Consider the following 16,466-nt stretch of genomic DNA (forward strand, 5'->3'; position numbering starts at 1 on the left):
TCACTAAACTAACTAATTCTACTAATACGGCTTACTCATCATCCTAACTAATTTCACCCTCTCTCAAATAACACTATATATTTTCCATATTATAAATTATACTAAAACATAATAAAATTAACGAAAATTACCGATAATATTTCAATATAAAAAAATTAGCCTCAATTTTGACCTCCTTTTCTTAATTCATGTGATGTAATCTGTGCACAATTTGAAATTACGTTACAATTTCACGATGAGCTGCTGGTTTGCTACGTGTCTTTGTAAACCTTGTGTTAGTGAGTTATGACATGGTTTTGTCGTACTTTTTCGTTCTCTAAGACCAAGACTGAGACCTTTTTCTTGTCAGAGTTACAAAATTGTGACTTCAAATACTTATATTATAAAATACATTTTTTCCCTCTTCCTATAAATGAATACATCACTAACTCACTATTTTTTTTTTTATCAAAAATAAAAAATTCAAACTCACAATTTTTTAATTGAATATAGAAAGATTATACCATTTAAGTTATAATTTACTGGCTACTCATTATTCCTTAATAAATAAATATTTAAATTAATCAACATCTCAAATGTAAAAAAATCAACCACTATAAAACAAGACAACCACAATTTCGCTGTTTATTATTTTGTGTATTTTCATTTTGCATGTCATTAAATGCCCAGCCCATGCCATCTCACAATCACAACAAATTGATTTTCGACGCAAGTAATTTTTTTGTTTTCAAAATAAAATAATTAAATAACTAATGATTTAAAATTAAAAAATTATAAAGATAGCAAAGGAGAAAGACGCAGCGGCAGCAACAAAACAGAGGCTGCAGAAGCTTGAAGTCTTGAAACTTTTGCGAGTGTGTTCCAGTGACCAAATTATGACCGAATTAAAAAACTGACATAAAAACTAGACTCTCTCTGATACCCTTTCTCTTTCTATAACCTTGGTTTATATCCCTCTGATTAATTATTAATTATATTATTATTTACTCGTTATTGTTATCGTCTAGTTCCACCGCTTCAAAATTTTCACCTTCTTCTCCTTCTCTCTCAATTCGATTCCCTTCACTTCTCCGATCTGACTCGCCGAGTTCCGTTTCTCAGCTGGATTCGGTTCGGCCTCGGATGAGTTGACTCGGAAGATCGCTCCGCGTTTATCGCCATGGTAACTCGTCTTTTTTCTTCTGATCACGTGCCGAATATTTTGATTGGTTGTTGAATTTGCTTTGACTATTGGAGCTGCGGCGTTGAAAATCTTGGACCCGCAGATTATATTTAATTTTGAACTGTTCTTTTTATTATTATTATTATTATTATTATTATTATTATTATTATTATTATTATTATTATTATATGTGTGAGCTTGGGATGTGTGTGTGATTCTGTTTCATAACTAGATGCTTCGACATTCGCGTGTTTCCGGCGAATTTTTGAACTTTATTTTTAATTGAAGAAATGAAGGAAAATTGTGATACTGGATAATTGGATATATTTGCATTGCTAAGTGATCGATGATCGTGTGCGATGTTAGATTGTAGTGACTGGTGAATACATATAGATATGAGAGATGGTACTTTTTGTATATAGTTGAGTATTGTTAGAAAGATTAGTAATTCGAAATAGAATTGAGAGTTCGAAACCTGAGCTTAGACTTTTCCACCTAATCCTACTAATCCAAATGAAGTCGTTGGCGTTGGAGGGAAACTAAAACTTAGAGTAAACAAGTTATATTAACAATTTCACCAACAAGAAGTAACCATTTGAAATGAACTAGTGTTTCATGTGTGATATGGATATAATTTGATGATCAAGATGCAGTTTCAATTTTCCTGAAAGTTACACGTATAAAGCCATAAAGGTGGGCAATAAATTTTATATCTTATATTCCAGTCAGACTAAATTTTAAAAGCTAGTTCATGTTAGAATGAAATCCTAATCACTTATGAAATATCAAGGTTATCTAGGACTCAGAGGGCAATATTGGATTTTATCATCCTTGCCCCCCAGTGCCCAGGATTAGACAACTACTTAATCCATACAAATTTATGTAGGTCTTCTAGGAATATTAAGCTTAACAGGAAATAATATTATATTATTATATAATGTTTTAAATTTTTCAATATCTAATTTATAGCTTGTATCTAATTCTTTTGAAATTAGTATGTTTCTACTGGTTGATGCTGTGGAATGGCAGCACTGGTTCTCTTGATTTATATATCCGCTTGCAGTGTCTAATGTGTTTGCTGTTGCAGTCTGCATCAGTGAACATCATTGTAGGGTCTCATGTCTGGGTTGAAGATCCCACAGAAGCATGGATTGATGGAGAAGTTTCTAAGATCAGTGGCGAAGAAGTGCATGTTCGCTTGACAAATGGGAAAACGGTTAGTCAAATCACCTATACTCGGTGTGTGAAAATTGTCCAGCAGATTTTTTACTTTATAATTTTATATACTGTTTTTATGTTATTGTATCTTTATATTCAGTACTAATCTGGCTGGGTTAGATCACTTTCAGGATTTGTGTTTTAGGCAAGGGCTTTCTTGAATTGCTTAAATGTCTCATTTGCTATATCATCTAATCAATTGTGCCTTGGCTATTTACTTTATTTCTTTAGTTACAGAAATCCTAACTTATCCGTATATAATTAATATGACTATGTTTTTGTTGTTTAACCCTGTAAATAGAGAAATCAGCATACGGCTTTCAATGATAATTTAAAATGCCGAAAATCTGGTTTCAGGCTGTCAAAACTATCTCCAAGGTTTTTCCCAAGGATAATGAAGCTCCTCCTGGAGGTGTAGATGACATGACAAAACTCTCATACTTGCATGAGCCAGGAGTTCTACATAACTTGGCAACCAGATACGAACTCAATGAAATCTATGTAAGATACACATATTTCCATTATTCTGTTTAGTGCTGAAATAGTTTGTATAACCAACCAACCTGCTTCTCCTCTAACATTGTTGTAGACTTATACTGGCAATATCTTGATTGCGGTGAACCCATTTCAAAGGTTACCGCATCTATATGATACACATATGATGGAACAATATAAAGGTGCTACATTTGGAGAGTTGAGTCCCCATGTTTTTGCAGTTGCAGAAGTTGCATACAGGTAACTAAAGATGCTTGTGTCATTGGCTTTCTGTTACATGGTTTACTTATTTCATGTTTAAATTTGTTAGGGCGATGATCAATGAAGGAAAAAGTAACTCAATCCTGGTTAGTGGTGAGAGTGGCGCTGGTAAGACAGAGACAACAAAGATGCTTATGCGATATCTTGCTTACCTTGGGGGCCGTTCTGGAGTAGAAGGGCGTACAGTTGAACAACAAGTTCTAGAAGTATGATGAAGCCTCAATTTTTCTCTGATATTCCATCTTTTGCATGTCTCTCAGGATGTTCAACCTGAATTAATATTTCCTTCTTGCAAACTTTATTAATTATATAGGGATTCTTGTAAGCATGGAAACTGTTTCATTACTTTTGTTTCTGTATTTTGTTTACTGGCAGTCTAATCCAGTTCTTGAAGCATTTGGCAATGCAAAAACAGTTAGGAACAATAATTCAAGGTGAGACTATTTAACACTCTGTGGTATTTTCAAATAAACTATGTCAAAAAAAAAAAAAAAAAGAATTTATGGGAGGTGATTCTGATTGTTTTACTTTAACAAGTGAAGAGACATTGTATATTTTTCATAATTTTTTACTCTGTTCAAACCATGGTCACTAATGGTAGGCGAATAAGATGGTTCGGATAAGTTCATCAGTAGTTTATATTAGAATTTAGGGTTCTGCTTGTTAGTATTATGTTGCACAATACTATACAGTTGCATAGGGCAGGCAGCCTCATGCTTTAGCTCCCACAATGTGCTGTGTGCAGGGAAGGTTTTGACCTATTATGTGGGTGAAATAGGCATCCTTACCTTGCCCTGTTTGGAAACCATGTGAAATATAATAATATAAGTAAAAGTGGATTATATATTTTTTCTTGTTCATAAATCATATTCTATATAACAGCCCTGATATTGACATGCAGTCGTTTTGGTAAATTTGTTGAGATCCAATTTGACAACAAGGGAAGGATATCTGGTGCAGCTATAAGAACTTACTTGCTCGAAAGGTCCCGTGTTTGTCAAATCTCAGATCCTGAGAGAAACTACCATTGCTTTTATCTTCTTTGTGCAGCTCCAACTGAGGTTAAAATCCTCTTGCTTGATGTTGAAACATGCACCCTTTTGCGTTTTCCCCAGTGATTGGATCATATCTTTTTAGGAGTCCTATTTAGTGATTTAACTCTTTTTTTGTAGGTAAAAGAGAAGTATAAGTTGGGAAATCCTAGTTCATTCCATTACTTAAATCAATCCAAATGCTATGAACTGGATGGAGTTGATGATACCAATGAGTATATTGCAACTCGTAGGGCAATGGATGTTGTTGGAATCAGTGAGGAAGAGCAAGTTAGTCCTCTTGAACCATTTTTGTTAATGCAATGAAAAATTTCCATTGGAGGTTGATTTATTGATGTTAGCTATATGTTTCAGGAGGCAATTTTTAGGGTTGTTGCAGCAATACTGCACCTTGGAAATGTTGAATTTTCAAAAGGAGAGGAGATTGATTCGTCTGTCATCAAAGATGAGAAGTCTAGGTTCCATCTTATTACAACTGCCGAACTTCTCCAGTACGCCTCCAATATACTAATTTTGTGAATTTTATATTCATTTATGTACTGTGGACTCATTGATATATTCTGGACAGTTTAACATATATAATTATTGTAGGTGTGATGCTAAGAGCTTGGAGGATGCACTGATCAAGCGTGTCATGATAACACCCGAGGAAGTCATTACGAGAACCCTGGATCCTGTTGCAGCTGTTGGTAGCAGGGATGCATTAGCTAAAACCATTTATTCTCGTTTGTTTGATTGGTAATGAACTGTGAAGACTGTTTCTATTTGTCTGTGTGCAATGTAGTCTCATATAGATCCAGTCTCTGTGTGCAAGAAATAGGGAATTTTTTTTAATTATTTAATGTAAGAGAACTACTACAATTAGCTATAACTCAAGTCATTACATTTTACAGTCATTAAACAGTTCTTTTCTTGCATAAGGACTAAATTTTCCTGAATGTGTTTGAATAGAGTATTTAAAATTTTGAAGAATTTAAAATATTATGTAGTTAAATTGTCATAATTCAATTACATGCAATTTTAAAATGGTGAATTCTAGTATGCATATGTTTATGATGGCTATAGTGACTATGCAAGTATTTTAAAAAATTAAAGTCACATTTTTTTTCCATTTTGGTAACACTTTTTTTTTAGCAACACTTTTTAAAAAGTGCTGCTAAATAATAACAAATGTTACTTTAATTTTAGCAACACTTTTTGAAACATTATAGCCATTATAGCATAGACATACTAGAATCACCCTTTTAAAATATCTTGTTTGTATGTGCAACAAGAAAATGTGAAATGGGATATACATGTGGCAAGTTTCAGAACAATTATCTCCTTCTTACAACCAATCAAATTTTAAAGGAAGAGAAGATAAACAAAATAAAAATTTTGAGAATTCCCTCTCTTATGAGGGTGCCTTAAGTTCTTTGTTTTGAACTAAGCAAAATACCTCATAAAAATGCTTGGGATTTGTAAAATTCTTTTTATCAACATCTAAACAAATGATATCCTGTTAAAGGATTTAAAATACTCTTAATAAATACATTCCCTCCTTTAAATTCTTTATCCGAATGCACTCTCATTTTAAATTTGTTTATCTATTATGAATATGGCTGATTAGATACAAGTGTAACGTAAAAGAATGAAATAATTTTTCTAATTGTTGGAATAAACTCGCAATAGCTCATTGAACTTTTTTGTTATTGGTTGTTCATGAGGAACATAAGGTTATGTGAATGGATCAATACTATCTTTGTATTTTATTAAACAAAAAAAATCAATGGCTTCTCTAAATTTCACTTCTAGATTCTTATTTGACTTCTCACTGTTGTTTTTAGGCTTGTGGAGAAGATTAATAATTCAATTGGGCAAGATCCAATTTCAAAGTCTATCATTGGAGTTCTTGATATCTATGGGTTTGAAAGTTTTAAGTTCAATAGGTAAGCTAGCTTTCATCTGGGCGTATATTGTTTGTATATGGTCTTGCATCTGATAAGTTTGTTCCCTTGAAGTTTTGAGCAGTTCTGTATCAATTTTACTAATGAAAAGCTGCAACAACATTTTAATCAGGTTTGGCATTCTCAAACCTATTATGTTATGCAATGCAATTCATTCCTTCTCTCGATATATCTCCCCCTGACTTAATGTTGCAGCATGTCTTTAAAATGGAACAAGAAGAATACAGCAAGGAAGAGATTGACTGGAGCTACATAGAGTTTGTTGACAACCAAGATGTTTTGGATCTAATTGAGAAGGTATTTTACATTTTACCACTGCTTACTGCACTGTTATTTTCTTTTATACTGTTTGAAGTATGTAGTTTGTTTATTACCAGTTAACATATAGTAATAATGTATTTTTTTGAAAAAAAAATATATTGTAAATTCATGGCATATCAAATATTACATAAGTGTTTCTGTAATTTTTCCTCAATGGCATACTTCACGTAAATACCATCTGTGTTACTCCCTCACAGGAAGTTCATGCAATGATGCTTGCGTTTTTTAATCTTTGCAGAAACCTGGAGGAATAATTGCACTCCTCGATGAGGCCTGGTATGTGGCTGATAGTAATATCTTTGGTTTTCTAAATATACTTTCTGTACTCACTTCATTTAGTATCTTAGTTTTATACTTTAGTGCTATTCCCAATTTGTTGTCACTAGGATATGTAGGGAACATGCATCAGGTATTGCCTGGACATTGTAGTTTTGTTGGACTCATATCAGTTTGGCTTTGACACAGTATGTTCCCTAAGTCCACACATGAAACATTTGCTCAGAAGTTGTACCAGACATTCAACAAAAACAAGCGTTTTATCAAACCAAAACTTTCAAGGACTAGTTTTACCATATCTCATTATGCAGGAGAGGTATGTAAGCTTGTCCTTTTTCTTGATAAACTTTGTGACATGTAGTTGTAACTTTTGGTTCAACATTTTTTCTCCAAATTTTTTACTTCTATTTTTATTTTCCAGGTGACATATCTGGCTGATATGTTTCTTGACAAAAACAAGGATTATGTGGTTGCAGAACATCAGGATCTGCTGACAGCCTCAAGATGCTCATTTGTGGCAGGTCTATTCCCCCCTTCTTCACAGGAGTCTTCAAAATCATCCAAGTTCTCCTCAATTGGGTCTCGCTTTAAGGTATTGTTTTACTTGTTACTTCCTTTTTTTGAGATCTTTCTTGAAGCAAGTAAAGTTTAACTTATTTCAGCATTTGCCGCTTACTTTTGGAGAAACTCTATTCCCACATTTGGTAATTGTTGTAGAAGGACACAGATAGAGAAATAAGCAAAATGTGTTTGTCATGAGACAATGTTTGCCCAATTTTTCATTCACCCAAAGACTAGGAATAGAGAGACAAGGACGGAGACTCGATTTTTTTTCTTGTCTCTGTTTCTTGTCTTCGTAATTTCTATCCTGAGACACTTATCAAATATGAACTATGATTCCCTTGCATTAGGGTGAAAGAATAAATAGATAGGGATCTTATGTTCAGTGTCACGGCCATGTTCATCTAGAATAGATTAAAACTTACGTAGTTAGTTGAAAAACATAGAAAGAAGGATTAGAAGATATCTTCTTAAAATGAGCACAAGTATTGTTGACACTAGAACATCTCAATGAAGGGGATTTTAATCTCTTTGACTAGATGCACTAAGTTATTTATGTAAAACACCAGGAGTGATGCCATAATAAAAAACTATATCCTAAAGTATGTACGTTGGCTTGATTTTAAGCAAATACTTGAAACTTGAGCAAATATTGCATTTTACTATCAATCTTTTGCTTTTATGTTGGCAAAATGTATTAATTTAATTTTCACATGACCTCCATAGATGCAGTTGGCCCTTCCTTATTATAACAATGATCATGAAATAAACATGTCATTGCAGTCCTAACAGTTTAATCTTTTAAGTCAACTCAGTTTCTATAACTGCAATTCTGACAGAGAACTGAGAGATCATATTCCAATATTAACTACCAGTCCAAGATATTCATGATTGTAACTTAGATGGTGGATTTTATTTCTGTTGGTTGTCTGAAGTTTCATTAGCACGTACTGAGATCAAACTTTGATTCTACATGCCGTCAACTCTGTATTTTTATTTTTATTTTTAAAGTTCTGGTTTCCCTCATTAAAGAAAGTAACCATGATGATGTAGGGTAGGTGTGCATTCCATTGTTAACCTCATCTGAATCATGATAATAAAATCCTTGACATCCCTGTTGTAAGTATCTGGAAAATTTTGCTCTTATGTTCTGTGACAAGTGACACATGTTTCTGAAAAGTGCAGCTACAACTTCAGTCATTGATGGAAACCCTAAGTTCAACCGAACCTCACTATATCAGATGTGTGAAGCCAAACAATGTCCTCAAGCCTGCTATTTTTGAAAATCTGAACATTATTCAACAATTACGCTGTGGTGTGAGTATATGGTGTATATTTGTCAATATTAGCTTTCCTTTTAATTAACATGCAAGGAGAAACTTCAATGGCAGCCATTTACAGTTGGTGATTGTTTATTTGTTATTTGCTTTAGGGTGTCCTCGAGGCTATTAGAATCAGCTGTGCAGGATATCCTACTAGACGGACCTTTTATGAGTTTCTTAATCGATTTGGTGTTCTTGCCCCTGAAGTTCTAGATGGAAAGTAAATTAAACCTCCTAGTTTCTCTCTTTTTTTTTTCTATCTCCAAATTGGCAAATGGGTTTCTACATTGTATTTCAAGAAACTTGTCTTATTTTTCTGTTTCTAATTTTTCTTTTTCAGCTTTGATGACAAGGTTGCATGTCAAAGGATCCTTGATAAAATGGGTATGAAAGGTTATCAGGTAATTAACTACTACTTGAAAAATGAGTTTCTTAGCCAAGCTATACTATGCTAAATAAATGATAATATTCACATATATGTCGATCATTGAATTGATCTATAACCAATACATGGTAGTTTGGGTTCCCAGGAAAACTTTTCTGGATAACAGAGCATGGGTATGATATTGCAGCATCTGGAGTGCCCAAATGTTTTGATATTCTTATGGAACCTGTTGGAATAACTTTTCACTATATCATGTTGTATACTTGTCCAGGATTGATGGTTGGATAGAGATGTATAAAGTTAATTGCATGATAGAACAGTTCTTATGTCATCTACTTCATTGAAAGTTTTGGTTCGGATATTTCTCCATAATTTCTCACTTTATTCTTATGGCACTTGAATTTCTATTTGAATTTTTTTTTTTTTTGTTATCCTTATTTCTTGAAGATTAATTTTTGTATCTGGTAAGTTAGTGAACACAAGGAAGTTTATATAGGCAAATGGATTTGTAAACTCCAAAATCACGCAAGAGTTACTGTGGTCTGACAGATAGGCAAGACCAAGGTTTTCCTGAGAGCTGGTCAAATGGCCGAGTTGGATGCAAGAAGAGCAGAAGTTCTTGGAAATGCAGCCAGAATCATTCAGAGACAAATAAGAACTCATGTTGCACGGAAGGAATTCTTTGAATTGCGTCAAGCTGCAGTTTGTTTGCAATCTAATTTGCGAGGTATCATTGAGTTGTCATGCATGTACAATATTAATGTTGTGAATTATGTAAATGTGTTTAGTGTCGTTAGGTTCTTTAATCCTTTATTCTTAAAATTGATTCTTCTTTCTTACTCGGTGAACCTACATTTCATATTTCATCTTTCATCAAATCATCATGAATATTCTCTTTGGGCTTTCAAGAAGTTATCCTGCATTTGAATATTTGGGTTTTCTCCCTAAAGCATATTCCTTTCAACCTATGGGTTTATCTATATGAATATTATGAATATACTTCTATTTCAATATATTCTCATGGTTATTTTCAATAACAAATAGGTATATTGTCTCGGAAGCTATATGAGCAGTTGCGTCGCAACGCAGCAGCTTTGAAAATAGAGAAGAACTTTAAAGGATTCCTTGCCAGGAAATCTTACATAACAGCCCGATCATCCGCAATCACATTGCAGACAGGTTTAAGGGCTATGAAGGCTCGCAAGGAGTTTAGATTTCGGAAGCAAACTAAGGCTGCTATTCTTATCCAGGTGTTCTTGCTGACCTTTCGCATTGTTTATTGACTAAAATTATCATGCAACTTTTTTATTTGTCCTTGCCTTAGTGGTCTCTTGCGATATCTCTTCAGTCTCATTTCATTTTTTTCCTTTTTTTTTTCTGGTGATGAAAAATCTCTTCAGGCTCATTTAAGAGGGCATATTGCACATTCTTACTATAAAGGACTGCAAAAGGCAGCAATTGTTACCCAATGTGGTTGGAGAAGAAGGGTTGCTAGGAGGGAACTTAGAAAGCTTAAAATGGTTTGAATTGTGCTCTTGTTTTTTATGGTGGTTGATTAGTCCTATACATTGTTTTACAAGATGTTACTGTGGTGAATAACAATTTACATAACTTCATTTAGGCTGCAAGAGAAACAGGGGCCCTTCAAGATGCAAAGAACAAACTAGAAAAGCGTGTTGAAGAACTCACATGGCGTTTACAAATTGAGAAGCGATTAAGGGTAACCACATTATATGATATAATATGAAATTGTGATTTTTGTCACCCATAAGAACGTGCCAATCTTGTTTTATTTGATAACAGACTGATTTGGAGGAGGAAAAAGCACAAGACATTGCCAAGTTAAAAGATGCTGTGCGTTCAATGCAAATTCAAGTAGAAGAAGCAAATGCCATGGTCCTCAAAGAGCGTGAGGCAGCTCGGAAAGCCATTGAAGAAGTGCCTCCAGTTATTAAGGAGACTCCTGTTATAATTCAAGATACTCTGAAGATGAATTCCTTGATAGCTGAAGTCAGTAAGTTGAAGGTAACCAATCTTTGATTATGCAATTAACACTTTATATACTTATCATTTTACTTGTCATGAGTGTCCAGAATGTTCCTCATGAGTTTCTTTTTTTAAAGGAAAATGGATGCTTTCTTTAAGAAAGCCAGCAATCTATCAATTGTTAATTGCTTTTCCTCCATGCTGCTAACTTCTTTTTCTGATTGATCGTCTTGTTTTTCCTGAATTCCTTGATCTCATTCACCTCCCACCAAATTTATTGATTATAGTCAGATGGTTCATCCTGCCATGGGTGAATTCAACTAAAATTGGAATCATCTAGCTTCTATTGTTACACTTAGTTTCTATTTGCTTGGATGCGATGGATTTAAACTCTTGAGCTAGAGAAAAGGGACAGAAGCTGTTATCACTGATTTATATTAGGAACCTTAAAATTTATTATATTGGCCAGAAATGACTGGGAATGTATTCAGTGTCCTGATCTAATCTCTTCACGTTTCATACAGGAATCACTGCTATTGGAGAGGAAGGATAAAGAAGAGGCAAGAAAGGCTCAGTCTGAAGCTGAAGCTAGAAACGTCGAGCTGGTTAAGAAAGTTGATGATTACCAGGGCAAGGTGGTTCAACTCCAAGAAATGATTCAAAGGTTAGTAAAATTCTTTAGGTGTAAAGTTCTATATAGTTACTATTGCTTCTTTACTAATTACTTGCAGCTTACACTTCTTCCTGAGAAGAAAAGCCCATTTGGTTGTGTAAAGTTCCCATTCTATACTTTCCATAAATTGCATTGAAAATTCGGAGATGGATTTCCATTGTCTAGCTGGGTCAAGATAAGCATCTTGGCGCCTGGTTTCATATGTCATCACATTTCTTCCATGATAATATCATTCATTGGCCTCTGGAGTTAAGAAAGTATAAGAGAAAGGGGAAGTCATCTTTCCATTTACTTTTGGCCTTTTAGGGGTGTATACATTTTTGGTGCCATGAAGGTTCATCATTATTCCCTGTCCAATTTCATAGTTATCAGTTCTCAATTCTAGAAATTCCAATGGCCAAACTGCATCTCATTTTTCCAAAGAGTGACTGTTCTAAAAATTATTACTAGCATGTTTAGGATTTTGTTTGTTGTAGATCTTTGCTTTTATCTACTTCTTTCTTGGTATGCGTCTGGATGCATTATGCCCTTCTAGCTCTTTCCATTCACAATAATCCTCCAAGGAGTAGTCTTATACATGCATTTAAGTTTTCTTCAAAAACACACTCTATGATATAGGTTGGAGGACAAAATCTCGAATGCAGAATCAGAAAATCAAGTGCTTCGTCAGCAAGCTCTAGCTGCATCTCCAACTGGAAAATCTCTATCTGCAAGATCAAAGACAACAATTATTCAAGTAAGAAACAAAATGATGTCATTTTGCTTGCGATATGAAGATTTAATATTTTTGTGCACAATATGCAGAGGACACCAGAAAATGGGAAAGCCATAAATGGTGGTGGAAAAATTGGATCGGTGAGATGAACTGTTTGCTTTGATGGATATATCTTTGTCTTCTTTCCTTCTCCTTTTTGTCCTTCTCTCTTTCTTTGGTAACTTGTAACATGTTTTCCATGTGTTTCAGGATTTGACTCTTGTATCAAATATACGTGAACCTGAATCTGAGGGAAAACCACAAAAACATCTAAATGAGAAACAGCAAGTGAGTGGCTAGCTAGATACAACTAAAAATATGTACATGTGATATCTATATAAGATTATCTTTGCAAATTTCAGTCCTTTTCTCCATTGTGTCTCCATACTTCTTAAAATTTGACTCTTTTTCAGGAAAACCAGGAGCTGTTGATCAAATGTATCTCACAAGATTTGGGATTTTCTAGGGGCAAACCTGTTGCTGCTTGTCTTATATATAAATGTCTTCTTCACTGGAGATCATTTGAAGCTGAACGAACAAGTGTCTTTGACCGTATCATTCAATCAATTGCTTCAGTTGTTGAGGTAGCTTGCTCATTTCTTGAATGATGCAGTGCCTTTGCAAGTACTTCTATCTATTTCTGGAAACACTTGAAATATTTAACTAACAGTAGCTTCTGCATTATTGAAGGCTCAGGATGATAATAACATAATAGCATATTGGTTGTCTAATACATCTACTTTGTTGTCACTACTTCAATGCACTCTCAAAGCAAGTGGAGCAGCTAGCTTAACACCCCAACGGCGGAGAACGGCATCGTCTTCTATGTTCGGAAGAATGTCTCAAGTATGAAGTAACGGCATATCCTTTGTGGAACTACTTTTGCCTGAATATTTTGTCGTCTTTTCTCTTTTTGTTATTCTTTTCTCCTCCACAATTACAGGGGCTAAGAGCGTCTCCCCAAAGTGCCGTGTCAGTTCAAAATAATAGAGGGGTTGGCAGATTGGATGATTTGCAGCAAGTGGAAGCAAAATATCCAGCACTTCTGTTTAAGCAACAGCTCACTGCTTTCCTGGAAAAAGTATATGGAATGATAAGAGACAATCTGAAAAAAGAGATATCGCCGTTACTTGGATTGTGCATCCAGGTAGATTGTTAATAATAATTTATATGAAACATGAAAACAACCACCAGTCAGTTATTGTTACATTTATAATCAAACTTCATTAACGATATAATCAAAACTAGATTCACACATATAATCAGCAATATGATCATACTTGTTTAACATATATATAATCAAACTTCATAAACAATATAACCAAGCTAAATTCATATTTATAATCAAAATACCAATAAATATTCTAAAATAGTAGTGGCTGATTGTTTATCATGGAAATGGTTGATTATTCCACTTTGAAAATGTTTATTTACTCAGATGCTAAAACTTTGATACTTCTGCTGTGAAAGTTTGATTTTTTTTTTTAATTATTTATTATTCTACTAGAAAAATATGGGTGAAACGTGAATAAATATATACATACAAATATGGGTGATACTTCATCATCATCATCATCATCATCTTCATCTTCATCTTCATCTTCTCTGGTTACTATTTGTAGCAATATGAAATCAAATGAAGTGGACAATTGAATATCATGTTATTTGACTTTTAGTGGTAATCCAAACATGAGAAGAGAAAATTCAATCCTAGACTGACTTCTTTGCATATCTTGAAAACGAAAATTTATTTTATAATGCTTAAAGTATTAGTTACATGCATGCAATGCAAGTAGTGAAAGATGTGGCTAATATTTCCAATTATTTGAGTAACTTATCCAGGTTTTTTATTTATCTTTTTATCATGATGAAAACAACTGTAGGCTCCAAGGACCTCACGGCAAAGTTTAGTGAAAGGACGTGCACGTGCTAATGCAGTTGCTCAACAAGCTTTAATTGCTCACTGGCAAAGTATTGTGAACGGCTTAAACAATGCTCTAAAGATAATGAAAGAAAATTATGTGGGTTCTAAAGCTTGACGATTAAATTACACAGTTTCATTGCCCGAGTAAAATCTTAATTAATCAAGTTTTGGCTTTATAGGTGCCCCCTTTCTTGGTCCGTAAGGTGTTCACTCAGATATTCTCTTTCATTAATGTTCAATTATTCAACAGGTAAGCTCCCTCCACTGTATATGTATGTGTATCTTCATATTACATGTCAAATTGCTGCAACAAGAATGCTAACATTTTGATGTATTTAATTTGATCACTGCCAGTCTTTTGTTGCGTCGTGAGTGTTGTTCATTCAGCAATGGAGAGTATGTAAAGGCAGGATTGGGTGAATTAGAGAGATGGTGTATTGAGGCCACTGATGAGGTGGGCACCAATCAAACCATTTGAGACCATTCCTTCTATTCCATATTTATATCATAACCTGAATTTGTCATGCACAGTATGTTGGCTCAGCCTGGGAGGAACTGAAACATATTGGGCAGGCTGTCGGATTCCTAGTAAGTCAGTTTTACGGAATCTTGAATTCAGATTCAAACAAACAAACAAACAAACAAACAAACAAAAATCAATATTTCTCATCTTCCATTCAATTTTTAATCTCAGGTGTTGCATCAGAAACCCAAAAAGACATTTAATGAAGTAACAAAGGAGCTCTGCCCAGTGAGTGTCCTCTTTCCAATTTATAGCTACCTGTAAATTGATATACCCCAATTCGATTCTCTTCCTACTTATGATATTTTGGTCTCGCAGGTTCTCAGTATACAACAGTTATACAGAATCAGTACTATGTACTGGGACGACAAATACGGCACACATAGTGTGTCTTCAGAAGTAAGTTAAGATTGAGTTTAGTGAGACTGCCATGTTTATAACATTTTAATTTCTAGCTGAATGCACAACTTTTTCCCAATTCTTAAGTAGAAACTAGAAACGCAACTAAATGAGATAAATATCAATGCGGAGCAGCTCACCTTGTTATGCAGGTTATTACGAACATGAGAGCCATCATGTCTGAGGACACCAACAATGCTGTCAGCAGTTCTTTCCTATTAGATGATGATTCCAGGTATGACATATAACAACAATTTACCATTTCGTTGCCTATCTTCTTATTATTGGTAATAACTTTTATCTCAAACCATTGAATACGTGGATGCAGCATTCCATTTTCAGTGGATGACATTTCCAAATCAATGCAGCAAATAGAAGTAGCAGATGTGGAGCCACCTCCAATGATCCGTGATAACTCGGGATTTGGGTTCTTACTGGCACGCTCTAAGTGAAATACAAAAAGCCAGTTATTCTTATTGCCTCTGGTGCTCTAGCTAGTGGCTGTTGTCCTACAATGCACTATACAAAAGTTGCGAGTGCTGATACTTTTGTGCATACATATATATAGCATTGTTGTGTGTAAATTATATTTATTTCACCAACCCTGGCTTCTATTATTGGTTTGTTGCCGGGGTTGATTCTTTTTTTTAAAAAAAAAAAAACCTGCACGTTTCATCAACAGCAGGTTTATTTTTTATTTTATTATTTTATTTTTGAGAAAGCCATGTCACAATTGAGGTGACATGGCTACATAAGTAGAGGCTGGTCTGGGATACCTGCCTAATTTCTGATTCTTGATGGTATTTCAAGTTATAAGTGAGTGTAACTAGTTACTCTAATAATTTTGGAGGGCATTTTTGTTTATCATTACTTTTGTTCTGCACAGGTGCAATTTTTTTTTATTAACTATTTTTATGGCCGAGTTAAATCATAGTTGACTCTGGAACTGTACAGATGATATATCTTGTTGAAGGATTTTGGAGAACCAACATTCAGGGGACTACGGACTACCACACTTTTCAGTTTCAAATTTTGCTATTTTCACATGTGACTTATAGTTTGTCTGTATTTATGTCTTGGTGAGTTTTTTTCTTCATGCTTTACCTAATTATCTCATTTGTCAGTCTCCCTTTGCAATTTTACTTCCGGTAAATACCAATGAATACCTGTAAGTATCCCAAAATTACACTTCATTCTATTATGGGATT

General features: G+C 34.2%; 1 protein-coding gene across 3 annotated transcripts; it reads left to right on the top strand.

Annotated features, from left to right (window-relative positions):
• Positions 1-750: 750 nt before the first annotated feature.
• On the top strand, positions 751-16,143 carry LOC107630500 (myosin-17). Of its 3 annotated transcripts, XM_088509626.1 has the most exons (40): positions 751-944; positions 1,102-1,162; positions 2,250-2,378; positions 2,738-2,881; positions 2,970-3,115; positions 3,186-3,342; positions 3,512-3,570; positions 4,038-4,197; positions 4,309-4,458; positions 4,543-4,679; positions 4,780-4,926; positions 6,015-6,116; positions 6,189-6,246; positions 6,330-6,431; positions 6,694-6,731; positions 6,921-7,047; positions 7,153-7,323; positions 8,478-8,609; positions 8,725-8,834; positions 8,955-9,015; positions 9,549-9,726; positions 10,044-10,249; positions 10,400-10,519; positions 10,621-10,719; positions 10,803-11,024; positions 11,510-11,649; positions 12,277-12,394; positions 12,463-12,513; positions 12,623-12,700; positions 12,826-12,996; positions 13,103-13,258; positions 13,356-13,559; positions 14,296-14,433; positions 14,516-14,586; positions 14,691-14,790; positions 14,868-14,924; positions 15,031-15,087; positions 15,178-15,258; positions 15,411-15,493; positions 15,587-16,143. In XM_088509626.1, the coding sequence occupies exons 2-40, from the start codon at positions 1,160-1,162 to the stop codon at positions 15,708-15,710; spliced, it is 4,587 nt and encodes a 1,528-aa protein (XP_088365752.1). In that variant the 5' UTR covers positions 751-944; positions 1,102-1,159; the 3' UTR covers positions 15,711-16,143. The 3 variants fall into 3 exon arrangements, 2 of the variants coding, with proteins under 2 accessions (XP_088365752.1, XP_016189132.1); XR_002359341.2 differs by having other exon boundaries at positions 776-1,162; positions 15,394-15,493; XM_016333646.3 differs by having other exon boundaries at positions 776-1,162.
• The last annotated feature ends 323 nt before the right edge of the window (positions 16,144-16,466 follow it).

The sequence above is a fragment of the Arachis ipaensis genome, chromosome B3 (genome assembly GCF_059453495.1).
Source record: "Arachis ipaensis isolate K30076 ecotype BB chromosome B3, ASM5945349v1, whole genome shotgun sequence".
NCBI classification, from domain to species: Eukaryota; Viridiplantae; Streptophyta; class Magnoliopsida; order Fabales; family Fabaceae; genus Arachis; species Arachis ipaensis.